The sequence below is a fragment of the Lissotriton vulgaris genome, chromosome 10 (genome assembly GCF_964263255.1).
Source record: "Lissotriton vulgaris chromosome 10, aLisVul1.2, whole genome shotgun sequence".
Classification (NCBI taxonomy): domain Eukaryota; kingdom Metazoa; phylum Chordata; class Amphibia; order Caudata; family Salamandridae; genus Lissotriton; species Lissotriton vulgaris.
The window spans coordinates 111,075,370-111,096,350 of NC_141698.1; the positions used below are offsets into that span (position 1 = coordinate 111,075,370).

Sequence of the window (20,981 nt, forward strand, 5' to 3'; positions counted from 1 at the left end):
CAATAAAAACAGTTAAAACATTTTGAAAAAGGATGGCACGATGCTTAATTAGACCACCAGATTCCCCTTGCCGTCTGTCTTTCAGTTGAGAGAATATAGTGGAGGCACCATTATAGCTATTATCAGAGATGCAGATTTGAGAGACCCCATCCTGAGACTGGCTCCAACCCAAAGCACAAATTACATGAGATGGGGAGACGGGTTCTGTCATTTCCTCTTCAAACTGGAATAGGTGAAACCAGTTACATGCTGAGCTTTCAGATTTGACTGTGAAATCATTTCTTTGCTATTTCCAGCTCGATTGAAAGTGGCAAGGAATGGCAGGAATTATATGTTTGCCAAGACTCAAAAAGCACAATCTTTTTTGGAGGATGTAAAAGAACCCTGGATCTAGAATGAACCCATATGGACTGTAGTGGCAGCGTATACTGTAGTAATGCATGCTGTTAGATGCCTTATTAACACCAAATTGGTGATGCAGGAGATAAAGCTACCCTTTCTGGGTCTCATCCACAGAAAAGCTTTTATTTGTCTGTTGTCATTCTTAACAGTGGATTTGGATCAGACAATTGGTTGGTTTTCTTGTCAGTCTCATTAGCTTGTATCTTATTCAATGGCTTTTCTAACTCATTTTGTGTTTGTTCCTTCCCTGTCCTTTGACTGGTTGTTTGGACTGAGTGACTTGTATCTATCCCACCCTACCCAACAGGGAGCTACCTTATGTATTATTTTCATAACTCCATGGGAGTGCAGGTGTTTTATTGTCCTCTGCTCCATATGCAGCTTTCCCTTCATATCCTCGGCAGCTCTTTTATCATTAATAATCTTGTCCACCTATCTTTTTTTCATTTACCACTTTGACATTGGTATCCGCCATCTTGGAAAGATCAATTGAAAATAAAAAAAACAGGCACTGTGTGATGAACATGTGTGGTGATGCACTGATGCATTTTCATCATACAATACAGCAGTTTTTTTACGGTTTTGCTGATGCACAGAAAAAATTTGAAAAATTGATTCTTAAATTATGAAGGACTCTGGGTTGGTACCGGCCACTAACCAAATGCAGTACTATCTAAATTCAGCACTAGCTATGCTCATTTGTAGTCTCCCCGCTATAAGAGTGTGTTTTATTTTCAAATATTTTTTGTTGGATGCACACAGACTTTGCACAATGATAGGATTGGAAATATTGAAGTACTAAATTGTCAGCATTTCGAAGTCTATATGATTTTGTCAGTGGAGTTTCAAACTCCTACCTCAATTTACGTACAATGACTTGTTTTGTAGCTTTTTGCTCAGTGGTAGTTAATGATTCCATTTATTTTAGGTTTTGATTTTTGTGTGTGGTTTTTAATATGTATTTGCCATGAGCCCAGGAGATGAATGCTTTTTGAGCCTATATTTAGCTTGAAGAAAACATACATTACGCAAATCCATCCTTAAGATGTCTGAACTAGCTACGAGTAGCTTCTACTACTAGTTCAAAAAGCTGCTCATAAAAATCATACATAAAAGCCGGGCAGAAACCAGTGAGTAGTTAATTCAGAGAGTATCAAAGTATCAATGTTTCATACCGTAATCATAGGAGGGACTTCCATTTCTGCAGCCTATTAAATGAGAAGCTCTCACCACATTCAAGACAATATCAGTGCCCTTCAGATAATATTGTACTATGGAGACACATCAAACACAACATATCTTTACCTGGAGTCACACTGAAGGCTCTAGGAGAAGCTCGCCTAGGTGAGGCTGAGGCAGACCTTGAATCCTTACGATTTCTGGAAGAACTGCTGTTCGCTGCAGTAGAACTTGAACTCGAAGCACTAAAAAAATAAAATAAAAGCACTACACATTAGCGTACACCCCAACCTTTACCTTCTCATATGTCACGGTTTTGTATGGGAGAGAAACGAGTGTGCCTATGCAGTGCCGGATCAAACCCGGTCCGGTGGAGGCCCCTAGCTGTCGAAATTTCGGGGCCCTCAAGCAAATTATTACCTAATACGTTTTTTAATTTTACCAACCAACAATTTTAATATTACACAAAACTAAATATTAACAATTATTAATGCTATTAAACAAAAATGAATTGGAAACCATTTGAAAAAGCTTGATTGTATTTTCAAGGTCAAATCAATATTATTTTGATCTGTTGTGGCGGGCCCCTAAAAGGAGCGGGACGCCCAGGTCAGTGCCTACTTTGCCTATTTGGTAATGCGGAACTGTGGATATGAGAATGTGAAACAACATTATAATTAATTCAAAGAAGCACCTTCTGTCATGTTGTTCTGCTCTTGCCATGTGAGCTCTGAAAGCAGACTGCAGCATGGTCACGGCTTCCTCCTCAGCACTGGTGTCAGAGGGCGAGCTGGTAGAGGTGTTACTATGCACTGTACTAGGACTCTGTAAAGGAAAGTACACCAGAACACTGTTTATTAAAAGACTCGCTGGCCACTGTCAGATAAACATGCGGTCCTGGAAGGGATGCTGTATGTTTTCCTTTTTTGTTAAGACAATGATTTAGTGCGATTGCTGACTTTTGGAAAGGGACTTCATTAAGTGGTACATATTTAAGAGCAGTGTACTGCCATGCCTATATATACAAAACTTTCTCTGTAGCACTTGCTGCACACTGCTTTATAGTGTGATGAGCTATTTCAGAATCCACACAAATACAGGTCTGTATGGGCATGACATCAGTCTATTTAGAATCAAACAGTATGGATAGGCTTAGTAAGGTGGAAGATTGCACTGGGGACCACTCAATATCAAACAAATGGAGGTTTCTGTCACTCCCACGCTGTGAACTAAGCCGCTCACCCTTCAGGAGTAATTTCTTCAACAATTTAAATTTTAGTGGAAAACAACGGTGGTAATTTGACAGCCTTTTATGGGCCACAAGATGGTTTTAATGGCATACATGATAGCATGTATATGTTGTTGGCAAGTAGTGTAAAATATACATATTTAAAACATATATATATTTCAAAAAGGTGAACATTGTTTTTGTGCCTCTGGAGAGCAAAATCCTGAGGCTCAGACACCTTGATATAATATGAAAACATTACCTTCATAATGATTCAGGTAATCTTAAGGTTCAGCTCTCCTGCCTTCCAACTTAGCTGGGAGTGTCTACATAATAGGCAATGTGAGAAAAGTAAGCAATCCAAAACATTCAGTCACTCTGAAAATCTGGAGGATTCCTTTCCATGCCTGATATTTCTTTCTTAGGTATCTACTCACACATCCCAAACTGTACATATATTTATGTAAATATATTTGTTAAATGAACCGTATCATTTGTGATGTCATAAATTACATCACAGAACATATCATGATTAATGTCATATGTGAGGTCATAATCAGTGCACAGTGGGGACGGGACGCAAGATATAGTTAGCTGTGCTAACTATATCTGGTGAATTTCTGTTTTTCATTTTTTTAGTTCAAAACGTTAATGTTGTCACTGTAACATTCACCTAACTATGGTCCCAATTACGATACTGTTAGGAAGGCCTCCTAACAGCATTTGCTTCGTGCCGATCAGATCGGTAAGGGGTCTTCCCGATTTCCTATCCCGGTTTCCTATCAACCGATTTCGATGAAAGTTAGGTGTTAGGAATATCCAAATCCGAACCCAACGGCATCCGGAAGGACCAAGCCATACGGAGCAGAATCGTACATCTCTCATGGCTGAGTTTCCTAATGACCGAGTACGATGATGGATTCCGACAGCCTTCCCTAAAAGTAATGCTGTCCGACTCGAATCGGCAGTCGGAATCAGACTTTGGGGACCTGCAGTGGGCTCCCCTTCACCTGGTGCCTTCGCAATCGGGCCCGTGGGGGTACCAAAGGGTCCCCCTCTTACCAGCCGTGCACAGTATGCCAGGCACCAGGGGGTGCCCGCCACAGAGTGCCCGATCTTCCCTAGCCACCCCTTTCTTCAGTGGGAGCCTATGCTTTCGGTTGGAACATAGGCTATTGTTGAAGTCAATGGGAGTCTGACCGAATCGTATCCGGATGCATCGTACTTGGTCGGTCGGACTCTCCCGATCCTAGTCGGTCGGAAACCATTCCCAAACCCATTCGGTCAGGAAGATTTCCTAACCGCATCGCAATCTGGCCCTACAAAGTTACTTACACTTTTGTGTATATGTGTGTGTATATATATTTTAATTTATTCGTGGTAGCCACTCTATAGTTATAGTAAGTTTTGCCAGGAATAGGAATTGCTCAAATAGTTGAATCAATCAATCAATCAATCAAACAGGATTTATAAAGTGCAGCTAATCACCCGATAGGGTATCCAGGCACTTGCAGGCCCCCCAAGGCTAATTTTCCGTTAACAACTTTGTACCCATTTGATAAATCACCACAAATCTTTCGAGACGTATTCTTCCTTCTACACTGGCGGATGATGGAAAGTTTAGTGACAACTGGTCTACGGGGAACAAAGGAAAAATGGGGGCCCCAAAACAAATTTCGTCCCGAATGCATTTTCAATAGACTTTTTGTATTGGGCGTGGAGGCCAAACAGCTGGTCGGATTTGGATGAAATTTGGCAGGATTATGGTGTGCCAATGATTCTGTTTGGGGTCAGACATAATCAGGGTAGGTATTTGTTAAGTTATAAAGGCATAACATGTGGTTATATCTGTTATTGCAGTCGTTTTCTTGTAATTTACTGAAACTATTGTGGTACAAGCTGATGACAAAGCATTATATCATTGGCTAATGTGCTTTTACAAAAGTTAAAGGCAGTTATGTTTTTGTGTGCAACATGGCTGAGTTCTGGGTTAGGTTGTAAAATATTGGTAAGTGGTAGGTTTTGTTCTTTTTATCTACCTAGTAACACTTAATTAGAATAAAGGTGTGATAGGTGGAGAAAAATTAATATGATGTTTAACACTTTAAAAAAATATATTATGGACTACTACGGTACATAATTTTAAAAATAAATAAATAGGTTTAAAAAATAAAAGAACACACTAATACACTCTAATTTACCAATATATTGTACTGCAGAGTTTTTCAGATGTTTTATATATTGTAAAAATAAATGTAAACATTTATGCTGCAGTGTGCAAATTATGCTAAAATAGCTTGCAAGATCATTTTCCCCACACTTTGGGCGTATTTTGGGTTAGGACCTTATTTCGGTTAGTAGTAGCCTTTCTTTATTTTCCATATCTATTACTACTTTCCTAAAATGTTAATGGCTATGGAAAATTATTTGTATTTTTTTATATATTCTACAAAAAATGATGGTGCAGTACACTAGTAATCAGCAAGTACCTGTATGTTTTTTTAAAGAATTCAAATTTTTTCTTTAATTAACTATAACTTGCACCTTCTCCAGGCACTCGTTATACCCTTCCATATTGGATGTTATCAAGAACATGTCATGTGTTGCGTAATATGCAAGGATGCAAGCAGTGCATGGTGAGGGTGTGAGTTATAGTTACTTGAGATAACTGGTGAATTTCAGTGGGTTTATTAGTTTGAAACATGGTTTTAACTGACATTTTCATCTAACTATACATGCGTTTAACCTTATTTTTCCAGTGAATGTTATCTTTTTGCTTATGCTGCACATCATCAGAAAAAACATTGGCAAAGCCAATAGTTTTGCACTACCAGCCAAAAGGCAAGACCTACTGGCTTCACCAATGGTAGTTTAGATGTGTGCATCTGTGAAGCTTTTGAAAATGAATTGGGCTGAGGAAGGCTTTTATACCACTTCTCAGGTTGCAGCGATGGAGTCCCTTGTTCTCTCCGCCAGAGTGGATAGCCCAACTCATCGGGCAGGACATATACTGGATACAATTCTTTTTCCAATATGGCAAAACTAAGAGTAGATCCCCCAGTGAAGGTATACTAGACAGGCCACTCAGCATTAACTTTCTCTTGGGCCCCTTTAAACCCCCAAGGAAAGAACTTCACAGAGCCTGGAAAAAGGTGACAGCCACTGCCTTTAGAAGTGTATATACTCCCACTGCTCTAATGAACCATCTGGATTGTGACATGGCATTAGATGCCTTTGAGGCTTCTATAATACTCTTGACTCAATCGCACCTCGGAAGCTGGTAAAAGTTCAGAACAGGCCATACCCCGCCCCTTGGTACACAGACACTCTCAGAAGAAAAAAGACACTTTGCAGGGGTAAAGAAAGGAAATGGAGGAAATCCAAATCTGACCTAGATGAACAGGGATATCGAGAAGCCTATAGAACCTACCTTAACAGCTGTAATGCGGCTAGGAGAGCCCATTTAGGCGCTCGCATATTGGAGGCCAGGGATTCCTCGAGGAGCTCTTTACTATCTTGAAGGAGTTTACTAACACAAAGACGAATAACCCTCTCCCGCGCCTACACAGGAATTATGTGATCATCTAGCGACCCACTTTACTAACAAGATTGACAAAATATATCAATCTTTTGGGTCGGTGGAGGTTTCTGATGATGGTGCCCGTCCAGGAAACTCCCTGCTCTCAGAGTCTGGATTGTTTTATTCCCATTACCGGGGAGCAGGTGGGTGCCCTACTATTTCAGGCTAAATCGGGCTCTACCCTTGACCCAAAGCCCCCGGCAATCATGTCTGAGTTATCTCCGGTCTTAGCAGATACTCTCGCTGACATCTGTAATACTCTCTAGCAACTGCCACATTCCCACGGAATTGGAAGAGCGCACGTATTAAACCTCTGCTCAAGAAAGCCCAGGCAGATCCTTCTGATTTACAGAACTATTGGCCAATCTCTCTTCTCCCCTGCTGTTCTAAGGTGATGGAGACTCTAATCAATCAACAGTTGTCCAGCTACTTAGAACAGAACAAAATTCTGGAGCCCGCCCAGTCCCGCTTTCGGGCATTTCATAGCACTAAGGCAGCCCTATTGGAGGTTAGCGACATGCTAAGAATGTCACTTGACAGGGATACTCCAGCTATGCTGGTGTTGTTAGATCTGTCGGCAGCCTTTGACACCATCTCTCACCATATTCTATTGAACAGGCTTCGAGAGATTGGTGTCAGAGGTCTGGCTTTTAAATGGATCCAGAATTATGTGTCCGACAGAACACAATGCGTTCCGCTGGTTACTTTCGTGTCTCAAACTGCAGCAGTTGATAAGGGGGTTCCACAGGGCTCTATATTGAGCCCTACACTGTTTAATCTAAATGTAGCCCCCGTAGCCGCTATCGTCAGAAAGCATGGGCTTGAAATCTTATCCTATGCTGACGATACGTAGTTGATTATACACTTAGAAAACAACCCCGAAGTGACAAAAGCTAGATTTCTAAACTGCATGACGGACATTGCAAGCTGTATGAGGAAGAACTTCCTACAATTGAATTCTTCCAAAACCGAGATACTCCTGTTCGGTAAGGCAGAAAAGTTGTGGACCACGGAGTGGTGGCCACCATAATTAGGAGAAGCACCCTCCCCTAAAGGATGGGCCAAGAACCTAGGAGTAAGAATTGACAACAAGCTTTCCATGGAAGAACAGGTGAAAACTCTTACAGGCACCTGCTTTGGGATCATGCTGATGTTGAGAAAGATCTTTCCCTGGATCCCGCTAAGCGCCAGAAAGACCCTCCTCCAGTCACTTCTAATTAGTCACCTGAACTATGGTAATGCTTTGTTGGTGGGAATTAGGGAAGACCTGCTATCTAGATTACAGGTAGTACAGAATACAGCAGCACGGCTTGCCCTTAATAAGCCATCATTAACTCCTTCCCTGCCTCTCCTACGCCAACTCCATTGGCTCCCGGTTAAGAAACAAACTCTTTTCAAGCTGTTGTGCATGCTTTCAAAGCTCTACCTGGTCTGGGTCCAGTTTACCTGACGAACAAAATAGGATGCTATCAACCTGGACGGTGTCTTAGGTCCAGTAACCGGTGCCTGCTGCATAGCCAGAGAATCAGGAAAGTCAAAATGGGTGGCCGTGCCTTCTCCTATCTAGCCCCCAAACATTGGAATGAGCTTCCAGAACAAATACGGGCCTGCCCCAACCTGCCCCTAATTTAGGAAGATGCTTAAGACATGGCTATTCTGAGCGAGTTTATTACATGAGACCTCCTCCCGGGCGTCGAGAGATCCCCTAGGGGGATGAGTTGTGCACCTTACAAATGAGTGTAATAATATTAGTAATAATAATATATTAGGCTGGATACCAATAAATTAGCACCCCTCTAACTAATGATCCAGATTTCCCACCAGGGGGTGGGGGCACAGATTCAGGCTTTCTCTTATGGAACCTAGATCGGCTGCCTTGACTGAAAGAGCTTAACAGAGATGAGGAGCTGAGACAAAAGGAAGAACTAGTTGAGGCTTTTGGTCTTACTGGCCCAGACGCATATCGGTTCATGCAAGTCTTGCGTTGGCCAGGGAGCACTCGCTCGGAGGGTGTTTCAGAGGGAAGAAGGGCAGACTGAATCTTTGTTTACTAACAATATCACATGCAGAGGCATCTCCTGGCTTTACCAATACTTTCTCAATCTCACTCCCCCAGGCGCACTTCCTTTCTCTGTGGTGGGGTAAAGTGTCGTCAATTTTTCAAATGGAAAAACTCAGGGCATTAGTTCGTGACAGGACCACCAAATTTGACAAAACCTGGTGCCCATTCACTGCGCATTTGAAACGATCCAGAGGCTTATACATGACTGTGTCAAAGACTACGCATGCTTCTGGCATTTGTGAAATGTCTGCCTCTGATACTGAAACCAGTTGTCCCAAGTAGCACAACTGGACTAACACCACCACTATTTTGCCTGTCTATGGGAAATGTGAATTGCCACTAACAAACAATAAATACAGACCCAGGTTACACAAAGACACAGAGTAAAGGTGAGGGTTCAGGGAACAGCAGAACACAAGATCAGCAAATATAGTTAAATAGGAAAATTTGGCTAACAAATCCTTGAAGAAAGCAGGTACTAGATGCCCATTATTAGCAGAGACATGGTTCAGAAAATATGCTGTCATATATACAATAGTATAGAAACCAAGATAAGGAAACCTGAGAACAGCAGAACACACACACTTGGGAAGAAGAGGTTAAAGGACAATGTTTCATCAAAACCCTGTTAGTATTAAGATAAGGGGACCCCAGGAAAGGACATGAGTTCTAGGATGTAGTTGGCGGTGGGTGGTTTACGTGGAAATATATCACTAACTCGTATAATTCCGTGACTTGTTATTGCTTTTTAAGATGATATGCATAAGTCGGCATAATTTGTGCGTATATAAAAAGCTGCCTGTGTGTGGCAAATTGACACAGTCTTTAGTCCTACAGGGCTGTCTCTCTGCTGTATTCTAAGTAAATCTATTTTCTATAACCAACAAACTGATTCTTTGTTAATATGGTCAGCCAGATAGGAGTCGATTTCAGTCTATATTGACGGTGCCCAAAAGAACAAAGGCTGCCCGACTGAATAGAAGTAAAGATAAATCAAGTTAAGCAGACACCTTGTTAGGCTAAAATCTGTATATTCATACGGATGGGTCTTCCTGAGGTTGTGCTAGCATATAGTTGAGACTGACTCTGTACCTCTTTGACATGTGACATATGTTTTTGTCAATAGAAAAATGTAAAATAGGACCTAACATATAGATTCATCAAAGTCCTCTTTTGCGAGTCTGTATTAGCGATTATTAAGGAATCGCTATTACAGACTCGCAAAACGGAATGCATGTAGAAATCGCAATATTTTTTGCGATTTCTACTGCTTCCTTATTTGCGATTCGCAAATTGCTAATCGCAAATAAGGATGCGATTTCCCATTCATTCCTATGGGCCTAAAGGCCCATAGGAATGAATGGGGAGTCAATCCTTATTTGCGATTAGCAATTAGCGAATCGCAAATAAGGATGCGATTTCAAGGGTGCCAGGGTGTCCAAAGGACACCCTGTAGCACCCCTGAAATGGAAATGTACACTGATGTTGCGCGCACACATGTCCAAAGGACATGTGTGTGTGTAACATGCAACTTAGAATAATGCACTAAAGTGCATGTTTCTAAGTTTTCGCTATTTACCACGTAGTTAGACTTCGCGGTAAATAGCAGCCCCGGATTGCGAATTCGCAATTTTAAAATGGTTCATGCATTGCATATAAGGCATTGCATATAAGGAATCGCAAATTGCGATTCCTTAAATGCAATCGCAATTTGAGAACTCACAATTATTTGCAAATTCTTAAATTGCGAGTGCATGAACCATTGATGAATCCCAAATGCAATTTTTGCGGGTGCAACCGGCCGATTTTTGCGATTCGCACCGGTTGCGCTCGCAAAAATGTTTAATGAATCTACCTGATAATGTTTTATATTTTGTGGATTCCTCATATTCTAGAAAAATATGAGATGAGGCATAACATGGGTTGGGAAACAACCTTTAGATCGCGGATTTTACTCCGCAAAACGATTGCAATGCGGTTGTTACAACGACCGCGTTGTAACCACGCAGTACCATTACTACGCAAGTCATTACATCTATTTGCAGTAGATGGCGCTCTGATATAAGGAATAGTATAGTTTACTACTCCAACACCTTCCCTACTGTTCTGTAGGCTGGATTTGGAACAGTAAATTATACATTTCTAATGTTACGGCACCGTCTACTGCAAGTCGATGTCATGACTTGTGTAGGAATGACATTGCGTGGTTACAACCTGGTCGCTGTAACGACCGTGTTGTGATTGTATTGCGGAGTAAAATCCGCGTTAAGGTATATATTCCCTTGGTTAGACCGGATGATAAAATGTTTTATATTTTGTGGATTCCTCATATTCTAAACAAATATGAGATGAGGCATTACCTGGGTTAGAGCGACAGATTAAAGAAGTAGTGTATATTGTGGATTACCCAATGCTGGACACTGGAGGACCTTGGTTGAAGCATTACCCAGTTTTATATTTGAGGTATAACCTTCAAGGACTGGACAGAGACGGGGCAACTATATAAAATTAGCTTAAAAAATGGGACCCCTCTTGAATACATGAGACAATATATCCATTAGGGATAAAGGGAATAGAAAAACACTGCAAGGAATAATACAAGGATACACTGATGCCTGCCCTTGGCCCAAGGAGGGATAATAGCGGGACTCAACAGACTAAAACTACAGTATAAAAGTATGTCATTTTTGAGTTTGCATTCACATTTCAACATATATATATAAAAGTAAAATAAGATATTTTTCTTATATATCTAATGGGTGTAGAGAGTTAAGACGGTTAGACCAGTATGTTATGAGGGAAAAAAGGGTTTTGTGATACAGGGCTGTACTTGGAGGACTAGGTCTACCTCACAGCCAAAGATCTAACACGGCAATTCCCCACTGGTGGGACATAAGAGACTAAAGAAACTGGATTCTTTCGAAGAATGAATGAGAGCAAGTGAGTAGAAAGGGAGGAAGAATAGGTTGTTCAAATGGGATGCGTAACATTCATGGGAAACATATGCCAGCAGTAGGAGACGGGTGGATCCCCTGGGAAATAAGTAATGAACGGAAAGACAAAATCGTAATAAATAAAGCAAAAACAAGGGTACTAAGGCAATAGGCATACCCACCAGTTAGTTCCTTCCCTTAAAAAGGACACTAACTACATTGCTGCCTCCAACCTACACAACATTGTTATAATTATGGGGGGCACTAACCACTGGAGACACAATAGTCCTAAAGCTTTCAGACAAAGAGGGAGAAGTGTAATTAGAGGAGGTCCAAATAGAGCGGATGAACAGAGAAAGATATACATCAGCTAGCCATACAATAGTCACAGAATTATTTTAACACTAGAATACCTCAGACGCAGATGACGTTAATTGATTATAATTGTCAAATGTTTGATAAGACAAGAAATGTCTCATACAGATATCTATAGGATTGCCTGAGAGCACTAGAACAACGAGCTGTGATCTCAGTAGACCACACATGTCCTTATGGACAAGGAAAGTTTGTAGGGACATCTAATGAATTCCTCCTTGATACAGGAATTGCAAACGAATCTCTTAGCAAGAACCGTTCGCCCAAGTTCCATTCTCGGTAAATAGCAAACTATGTGTGGGGTCCACTAATGTTTTGGTGTCCAGCTCCATCCATGTTCGCTCCTTTCAAGCATGCTATAGGCCCAATAACAAATAAACACTAATTTCTAAGGATAGACAAATGCGCATATCATTTGTTGGGACTAGCCTGATGGAGTATACTGGATGGAAAATTTGGTTTTGAATTGCTTGGTTTTATGTGTTATGTCAAATCAGGATTACAGACTATACCACCACATATACTATCTATGATAGATGACAGAGTATCGGTCAAACACTAAAACACCGTAAGCAAAATACATATCGACCCAGTAAGGATTACGGTCAAGTAGAATATTGCTCTGCCTAGATCACCACAATAAAAATTGCGCTAGAAGGGTGGTAAAGAAAGAGAACATTACACAGAAGGACTCCAACATTCGGGTCCAGGAGCTGGAAGATCCAATATTAGAGCAAATATTGATGCATTTCCCGAGTAACCTTCCTATTCAAATTTAAGAGTTCCTGAGAAAACGTAAGCAGTGACCTTCATATTAGTTACATTGGAAACGATAATATCAAGGCGCCAAATTGATTGTGCAAACATAAAACACTACTGATGACACTACACAAAATACTTATTGGACAAGTCTTATTTAAGGTTGAAGAGGCCAGAGCAAACCATGCTCACTACACAGTCAGTAATTAAACACACTAACAATCAGTACTGAACATACGCATTCAATCTGAAGAGAATATCATCATCCATAGCGGTATCACTATTAGACACCAACATAACAGAGACATTGACACAGGTATCAGAGCAATACAAGTAAACCAAACTTTTTGAAAGATCTCTGTGATATCATCGGATCTGGTGATGGTACCATTGCTTCTAATTTAGACAACATAACTATAAGGATTGACTGAGCTAGGCAAATGTCTCAGTCAGCAAAGTCAGCACAGCAGATCCCTGAATTAGTTATCCATCTTTATAACAATCAGATTGTCACCTTCTCCAATGGCACTAACCCCAGCAGAGACCAAAACACGTACCTTCTAATAACCCATTAATAGGAGAAATTCTTGAACACTTAGGTATTGACTGTACATCACCTTTAGGTCTCCAGACCATATACATCAACAAGGCGGGCGCAGATCCCACAGGTAATTAGATGAATTCTTAGAAGAACTATTTAAAACACCTTGAAGACCGAGTGCTTGTGCCACTGCAGCAGTCAGCAAAGGACAGTAATCGATATCAGAGGATTGTAGTAGTGTAGTGACCTCATGGACACCATAACAAATAGTGACAATACCAAATATCATCCCCATGATAGAACTGTAACTGCACCCCTTGAAGATTGGTAGCTAATAGAATTAACACCCAGAGACACACAGACAGAGGAACAATTATTGGACAGTATAGGCTAGCCAATGCAGGATACATATACATATATATATCTATACTACTATTATAAAGTGAGAACTTGCACCTTTTGGCAAGGTAAACTCGAAAACTACACCACCAATCTGAACAACCAAGACATCTTAGAAAACCTCAGGGCAAGCAGAAGGACATAGGCTATATAAAGTATAAAAATATTTGTTATTTAAAAAGTTAACATTAAAAAAAAAGTAGTCCCTTGGAAGTAGAGCCGGCCGTGACCTGCGTGTTGACGTCAGGAGCGTGGGGAGGAGCGGCGTCCAGGAAGGTGAGTGACCTGCAGTTGGGGTTCCAGAAGCGGCAGGTACGTGCCCCTGCCAGCATGTCTAAATTTCCGTCAGCTGCTGGACCGCCGGGACGATAGTGCCAACAGAGCCTGGATGAAGAACAGGCTGCAGAGTGCACCATCGACGTCCCGGTTTTCCCCGGACGGTCCCCGTTTGTAGAGAAGTGTCCCGACACTTTTTTCCAAGTTAAGGAAATGTCCGGGTTTTTAAAAAGTGTCCGGGCGAAACAGAGAAATGTCCCGGTTTTTCATTGTTCATTGGTGTTTTGGTTCAGCGTGTGTGCGCGTGCATGCTCTCTTTGCACTCCAGGTATGGCGTTAGATGAGCGTTGTAGGGGGAAGGAAATCCTTTGAAGAGAGACACTTTCTCTCGGGATTTCCCTCCTCTTTGTACAACGCAGCGCCCCCTTCGTCATCGTGCCAGCCACCGGCCCTGGTGTTATGATTCTTCAGTTACTGATATTGTTATGTCAGAGGTCTTCAAATGCAGATAGTGCGCGCCGCTATGACCACTTTGCTTTTGAATTAAACTTAAGTGGCAGCGCCCCGCATGAGAGGAAAAATGTGAAGATCGAAAACAGCTACAGAGTGGAATGGGAATACAAATTCCCTGCACCTGATGTACGATACATTTAAAGACTATTGTAGCCTGGATTGGCCTTGGACTTCTATGGTGCCATGTGAAACTCTCCTGAACATGGACAGACTCATGGAGATGTGTGTGTGTGTCATTTGAAAAATATGCCTTTCAAACCGATGCAACCCTGAAACTGAATGAACAAGCATTAGAAATGCAATAGGTCTCGCAGCATTAGAGTTAGTGCTTTTAGAATTGTTTATATCTTTTTTGTTTTAAATCTTTTGCATTTTATTTTTTGTAGGCAATGCAAAAGATTTACAAATCAAAAAAGCAATAAGCAAATGTAAAATCTTTAAGTAAAAATCCTGCGAGACCTATTGCACTGTGTGAGGGTGAGGTGTTGAGGGTGAGTGAGGGTGGGGGTGAGTGAGGAGTTGAGTGTGAGTGAGGTGTTGAGGGTGAGTGAGGTGTTGAGGGTGAGTGAGGTGTTGAGGGTGAGTGTTAGTGAGAGTGAGTGAGGGTGAGAGTGTTATTGTGAGTTAGGGTGAGGTGTTGAGGGTGGATGAGGGTGAGGGTGAGGTGTTGAGGATGAGTGAGGATGAGTGAGGGTGTGCATTTGAAGGGGAGGCGTTGAAGGTGAGTGCGGATGATTGATAGTGAGTGTGAGTGAGGTGTTGAGGGTGAGGTGTTGAAGGTGAGGAGTTGAAGGCGAGGCGTTGAGGGTGAGTGAGGGTGAGGGTGAGTGAGGGTGAGTGAGGGTGAGGGTGAGTGAGGGTGAGGGTGAGTGAGGGTGAGTGAGGGTGAGGGTGAGTGAGGGTGAGGGTGAGTGAGGGTGATGTGTCGAGGGTGAGTGAGGGTGAGGCTGAGTTATTGTGAGTAAGTGTGAGGATGAGTGAGGGTGAGAGTTCGAGGGTGAGTGAGGGTGAGTGAGGGTGAGGGGTTGAGGGTGAGTGAGGGTGATGCTGAGGGGTTGAGGGTGAGTGAGGGGTTGAGGGTGAGTGAGGGTGAGGGATTGAGGGTGAGTGAGGGTGAGGGGTTGAGGGTGAGTGATTGAGGATGAGTGAGGGTGAGGGGTTGAGGATGAGGGGTTGAGGGTGAGTGAGGGTGAGGGGTTGAGGGTGAGGGGTTGAGGGTGAGTGAGGGTGAGGGGTTGAGGGTGAGGGGTTGAGGGTGAGTGAGGGTGAGGGGTTGAGGGTGAGTGAGGGTGAGTGAGGGTGAGGGGTTGAGGGTGAGGGTGAGTGAGTGAAGGTGAAGGGTTGAGGGTGAGTGAGGGTGAGTGAGGGTGAGTGAGGGTGAGTGAGGGTGGGTGAGTGAGTGAGGGTGAGTGAGGGTGAGGGGTTGAGGGTGAGGGTGAGTGTGGGTGAGGGTGAGTGAGGATGAGTGAGGGTGAGTGAGGGTGAGGATGAGTGAGGGTGAGGATGAGTGAGGGTGAGGATGAGTGATGGTGAGGGTGAGTGAGGGTGAGGGTGAGTGAGATCTTGGTCTGGAGGTAGGAGGCAATGGGTTGTTTTGCAAAAAAGCAGTTGAATGTTGACTGGAAGAGCGTGAATCTTAAGTCCAAATATTAAGTACATTCTCGTCGGTCAACAATGAGGATTTACAATTCAATATCCACCATGGGTTACGAGTGGCTTAGATTACAGCTCGGCGACTTTAAAATTCAGTACAAAGTATTAGATGTCCTTTGTCTGCTAAAATGCTAGGATGGACATTAAAATACAGAATCATTCGCTGAGACTGTTACAGAAAGACATTGACTATCACTGGAACAGAAGTTGAGGCACCTCTTTACTTGCTTAAGAATGCGTGACATAATACTAAAGAAACTGTTCAAATTTTTAAAGTACACTGACCTCAATAACACCTTAAACGCAGCCAAGTAGTAACATGCGCTCTTGCTAAGTCCATGTGCAATCTGTAATATACGTATATATTCAGGCCTATGAAATCGAGCTATGGTGAGGGTTTCAACAAATGAAACTATATGTACATCCGACAGTGCAAAATCACTAGAAACTAAGCTAAACAATAAAAAGGACAATACATAATCGGGTAGAATGCGGCAAAACATTACCTTTTAAATTATGTTTTGTTGGTGGAAGGCTAATGAAAAGGCAGTGTATTAAAAAATAATGCAGCATTATAGAGTAATTTGCGAGAAAGGCCATCTATGAGGATATTTACCCCGCACTACTCAAAGGCATGACCAATTTAATAATATCATGAAAACAACTACACGAGGCATCGGAGTGAGAACAGCCTCTAAAACAAGCTGCATTGTCGAGCCTATGGATATCGAGGCCCTTCGGCAAGGGAGATGCCACAGCCTGCTTCGGTAACTGAAGTCGATGATGCTGGATAAACACAGTGCGCAGCAACGCCTGTCGCCAGCCTATCAAATTACAGGGGAAAAGTGCTGTGTTCATCCTGCTCCTGGGAGGCCAGCATCGGACAGCTCGAAGTTAATATGACATGGAATCACTAATGCAAGGGCTCAAATAAGGATTATGTTCAAAGTACTGGCCCATCAGAAAATCAAAGAAAGAGTAATTCTGAAAACGAACGCCGTAACATCTGCGCACATTCTAGCTTTACCAGCGTTAAGGGCTGACCCCTGCTATGATGCAACCACAGCCAGAAAACTGAAACCAAGGGCGCCTCCTCTGCGCAGGGAACAAACAAAGCAACCCGGCTGGCTGTGGTGAGTCCGTGGACTCTGCTTCAAATCACCATAAAATGCCACGTGTTTTACAACTGAACATCCTTCATTCGAAATGTAGATAGCGAACTATGGTAGACCTTTAAGAGACGCAATGTCACTCTGCTTCTGCCAAGACCCGAAAAGCTAGCATCCCAATTTGTTTTCATTCACACTACCTATCTTAAGCTAGTGGAAATTAAGGAAAACAAGACGGACGGACGGAGGGGAGGGGGGAGGAGAAATGCGACACGAAGGGGAGGGGGCGGAGCGGGTTAAATTATACAAACAACAAGCTGGAGGGAAGAGAGGGGAGGGGGGAGGAGAAATGCGGCAGGCAGGCAGGGGAGGAGAGGAGGAGGGGGGAGGAGAGTAGGGGAGGCACGGGACTGAGTAGTCCGAAAAGAGGGTTTAAACCTCAGCGAAATCAATTTAAAATACAGGGCACTTACGTTTCAAATGGCAGCCCTGCCTTGAAATCGTGCAAATCATAATGCACTCAAGCTGCCAGTGATGACCAAGAAAAGAAACAACAAGCTTCTCAGCAGTGGCCGCAGGCTGCCAGTGGGAGGGAACGAGCGAACATATGGCGAGCGGCGGGAAGGGGAAGGGGCGGAACAGGGGAGGGGGCGGAACGGGGGAGGGGGCGGAGAGGGGACATGCACGCGCCCGTGACTTTTAAGGTCAATGCGCATGCGCATAAGCTTAATGCGCATGCGCATTGACCTTAAAAGTCACGGGCACTGCAAGGAATCGCCACGATTCCTTGCAGTGTGGATAAAGTGTGGATAACTCGCTATAGTCTCGCCTTGCTCGATGCGCATGCGCATCGACAGGCGAGACCTAAAAATCAGAGAGCAGAGTCTGGAAACTCTATGTGGGACTTCAATAACAGCGCGCTCCGAAGTGCTAAAAGGAAGTGACTGGTAGTGTTTTGAAACGCCATAATTTTCACAGCACATGCAATTACTAATTTTCCAATCAAGGATACAACAAACAAAATGATGGGTGTGAAAATAACTAGATGTGAAAGAGGTGCATATACATTGAACTATTCAAAATAATAGCAGTTGGCAAGTTGGATTTACGTGTGCACTTGCTTTATTTAAGAATTACAAATGCAACAGTTCTGTTGTCTCAAGAAAGGAAAAAGAAAAGCAAATAAAGTGAAATACTTCTTTTCATATTAGTAATTGCAACATGGTGAAATAACAATATATTATAAAAAACACGAGACCCAAAATGCCCGTGAGGGTATAAAAGACAGTACCACACACTTCTAATTGAAAACAGACTACCGTGAACAAGGCCGCAATGGCTAAAAGGCATGGGTGATGTTTGTGCAATGCTGTTTGCTCATTAAAGAACATGATAATATGAGCTTCTGGGAGTGCAGCATCCTTCTTTTGTAGTTTTCGAGTTTACCTTGCCAAAAGGTGCAAGTTCTCTCTTTATAATAGTAGTATAGATCTATACTACTATTATAAAGAGAGTACTTGCACCTTTTGGCAAGGTAAACTCGAAAACTACACCACCAATCTGAACACCCAAGACATCTTAAAAAACCTCAGGGCAAGCAGAAGGACATAGGCTACATAAAAATAAAAATAAAAGGTTGTTTAAAATATTTACTAATAAAAATAAAGTAGTCCCTTGCAAGTAGCGCCGGCCGCGACGTATGCGTGAGGGGAGTAGCGTCGTTCACAGCAACAGGAAGAGCGAGGAAATTAGTAGCGTCTGCGTGAGGGGAGGAGCGGAGTTCACCAGCAACAGCAATACGGAGCGGTGAGAAGTGGAGGAGCAGTGGCAGCGCGGGGAGGTAAGTCGGGACCTTGGGGGGGGGGTTTACAAAGCTGGGGCGGGAGGCGGCCGGGAGACTCGAGGCGGGAGGTGGTAGGCGCTATGCGCTATGCTCAATGTCGAGTCGGGGCGGGGGCGGCGGGCTCAAAGCGGCGCTATGCGCTATGCTCAATGTCGGGTCGGGGCGGGGGGCGGCGGGCTGCGGGCTCAAAGCGGGAGGCGGTATAGCTAATGTCAAGGCGGGAGGGATGCGGACTGGGCAATGGGGGGGGGGGGTGCGGTGCGGTGCACAGAGGCTTACAATGCTGCCCCCAGCCCCTTTCTGCCCCAGGCAACGCTGGGACGGGCTGCTAGTATATATATCTATACTACTATTATAAAGTGAGAACTTGCACCTTTTGGCAAGGTAAACTCGAAAACTACACCACCAATCTGAACAACCAAGACATCTTAGAAAACCTCAGGGCAAGCAGAAGGACATAGGCTATATAAAGTATAAAAATATTTGTTATTTAAAAAGTTAACATTAAAAAAAAAGTAGTCCCTTGGAAGTAGAGCCGGCCGTGACCTGCGTGTTGACGTCAGGAGCGTGGGGAGGAGCGGCGTCCAGGAAGGTGAGTGACCTGCAGTTGGGGTTCCAGAAGCGGCAGGTACGTGCCCCTGCCAGCATGTCTAAATTTCCGTCAGCTGCTGGACCGCCGGGACGATAGTGCCAACAGAGCCTGGATGAAGAACAGGCTGCAGAGTGCACCATCGACGTCCCGGTTTTCCCCGGACGGTCCCCGTTTGTAGAGAAGTGTCCCGACACTTTTTTCCAAGTTAAGGAAATGTCCGGGTTTTTAAAAAGTGTCCGGGCGAAACAGAGAAATGTCCCGGTTTTTCATTGTTCATTGGTGTTTTGGTTCAGCGTGTGTGCGCGTGCATGCTCTCTTTGCACTCCAGGTATGGCGTTAGATGAGCGTTGTAGGGGGAAGGAAATCCTTTGAAGAGAGACACTTTCTCTCGGGATTTCCCTCCTCTTTGTACAACGCAGCGCCCCCTTCGTCATCGTGCCAGCCACCGGCCCTGGTGTTATGATTCTTCAGTTACTGATATTGTTATGTCAGAGGTCTTCAAATGCAGATAGTGCGCGCCGCTATGACCACTTTGCTTTTGAATTAAACTTAAGTGGCAGCGCCCCGCATGAGAGGAAAAATGTGAAGATCGAAAACAGCTACAGAGTGGAATGGGAATACAAATTCCCTGCACCTGATGTACGATACATTTAAAGACTATTGTAGCCTGGATTGGCCTTGGACTTCTATGGTGCCATGTGAAACTCTCCTGAACATGGACAGACTCATGGAGATGTGTGTGTGTGTCATTTGAAAAATATGCCTTTCAAACCGATGCAACCCTGAAACTGAATGAAAAATCAGAGAGCAGAGTCTGGAAACTCTATGTGGGACTTCAATAACAGCGCGCTCCGAAGTGCTAAAAGGAAGTGACTGGTAGTGTTTTGAAACGCCATAATTTTCACAGCACATGCAATTACTAATTTTCCAATCAAGGATACAACAAACAAAATGATGGGTGTGAAAATAACTAGATGTGAAAGAGGTGCATATACATTGAACTATTCAAAATAATAGCAGTTGGCAAGTTGGATTTACGTGTGCACTTGCTTTATTTAAGAATTACAAATGCAACAGTTCTGTTGTCTCAAGAAAGGAAAAAGAAAAGCAAATAAAGTGAAATACTTCTTTTCATATTAGTAATTGCAACATGGTGAAATAACAATATATTATAAAAAACACGAGACCCAAAATGCCCGTGAGGGTATAAAAGACAGTACCACACACTTCTAATTGAAAACAGACTACCGTGAACAAGGCCGCAATGGCTAAAAGGCATGGGTGATGTTTGTGCAATGCTGTTTGCTCATTAAAGAACATGATAATATGAGCTTCTGGGAGTGCAGCATCCTTCTTTTGTAGTTTTCGAGTTTACCTTGCCAAAAGGTGCAAGTTCTCTCTTTATAATAGTAGTATAGATCTATACTACTATTATAAAGAGAGTACTTGCACCTTTTGGCAAGGTAAACTCGAAAACTACACCACCAATCTGAACACCCAAGACATCTTAAAAAACCTCAGGGCAAGCAGAAGGACA

General features: G+C 43.1%; 1 protein-coding gene across 3 annotated transcripts in view; it reads right to left on the reverse strand.

Annotated features, from left to right (window-relative positions):
- IQCE (IQ motif containing E) overlaps positions 1-20,981 on the reverse strand; it is a 272,321-nt gene that overhangs the window by 15,683 nt on the left and 235,657 nt on the right. For all 3 annotated transcript variants that reach the window (XM_086940632.1, XM_086940634.1, XM_086940633.1), the window contains 2 exons: positions 2,276-2,406; positions 1,708-1,826 (listed from right to left, as the gene is read on the reverse strand). In XM_086940632.1, coding sequence (XP_086796758.1) covers positions 1,708-1,826; positions 2,276-2,406 — 250 coding nt within the window. The remainder of the gene's footprint in view (positions 1-1,707; positions 1,827-2,275; positions 2,407-20,981) is intronic.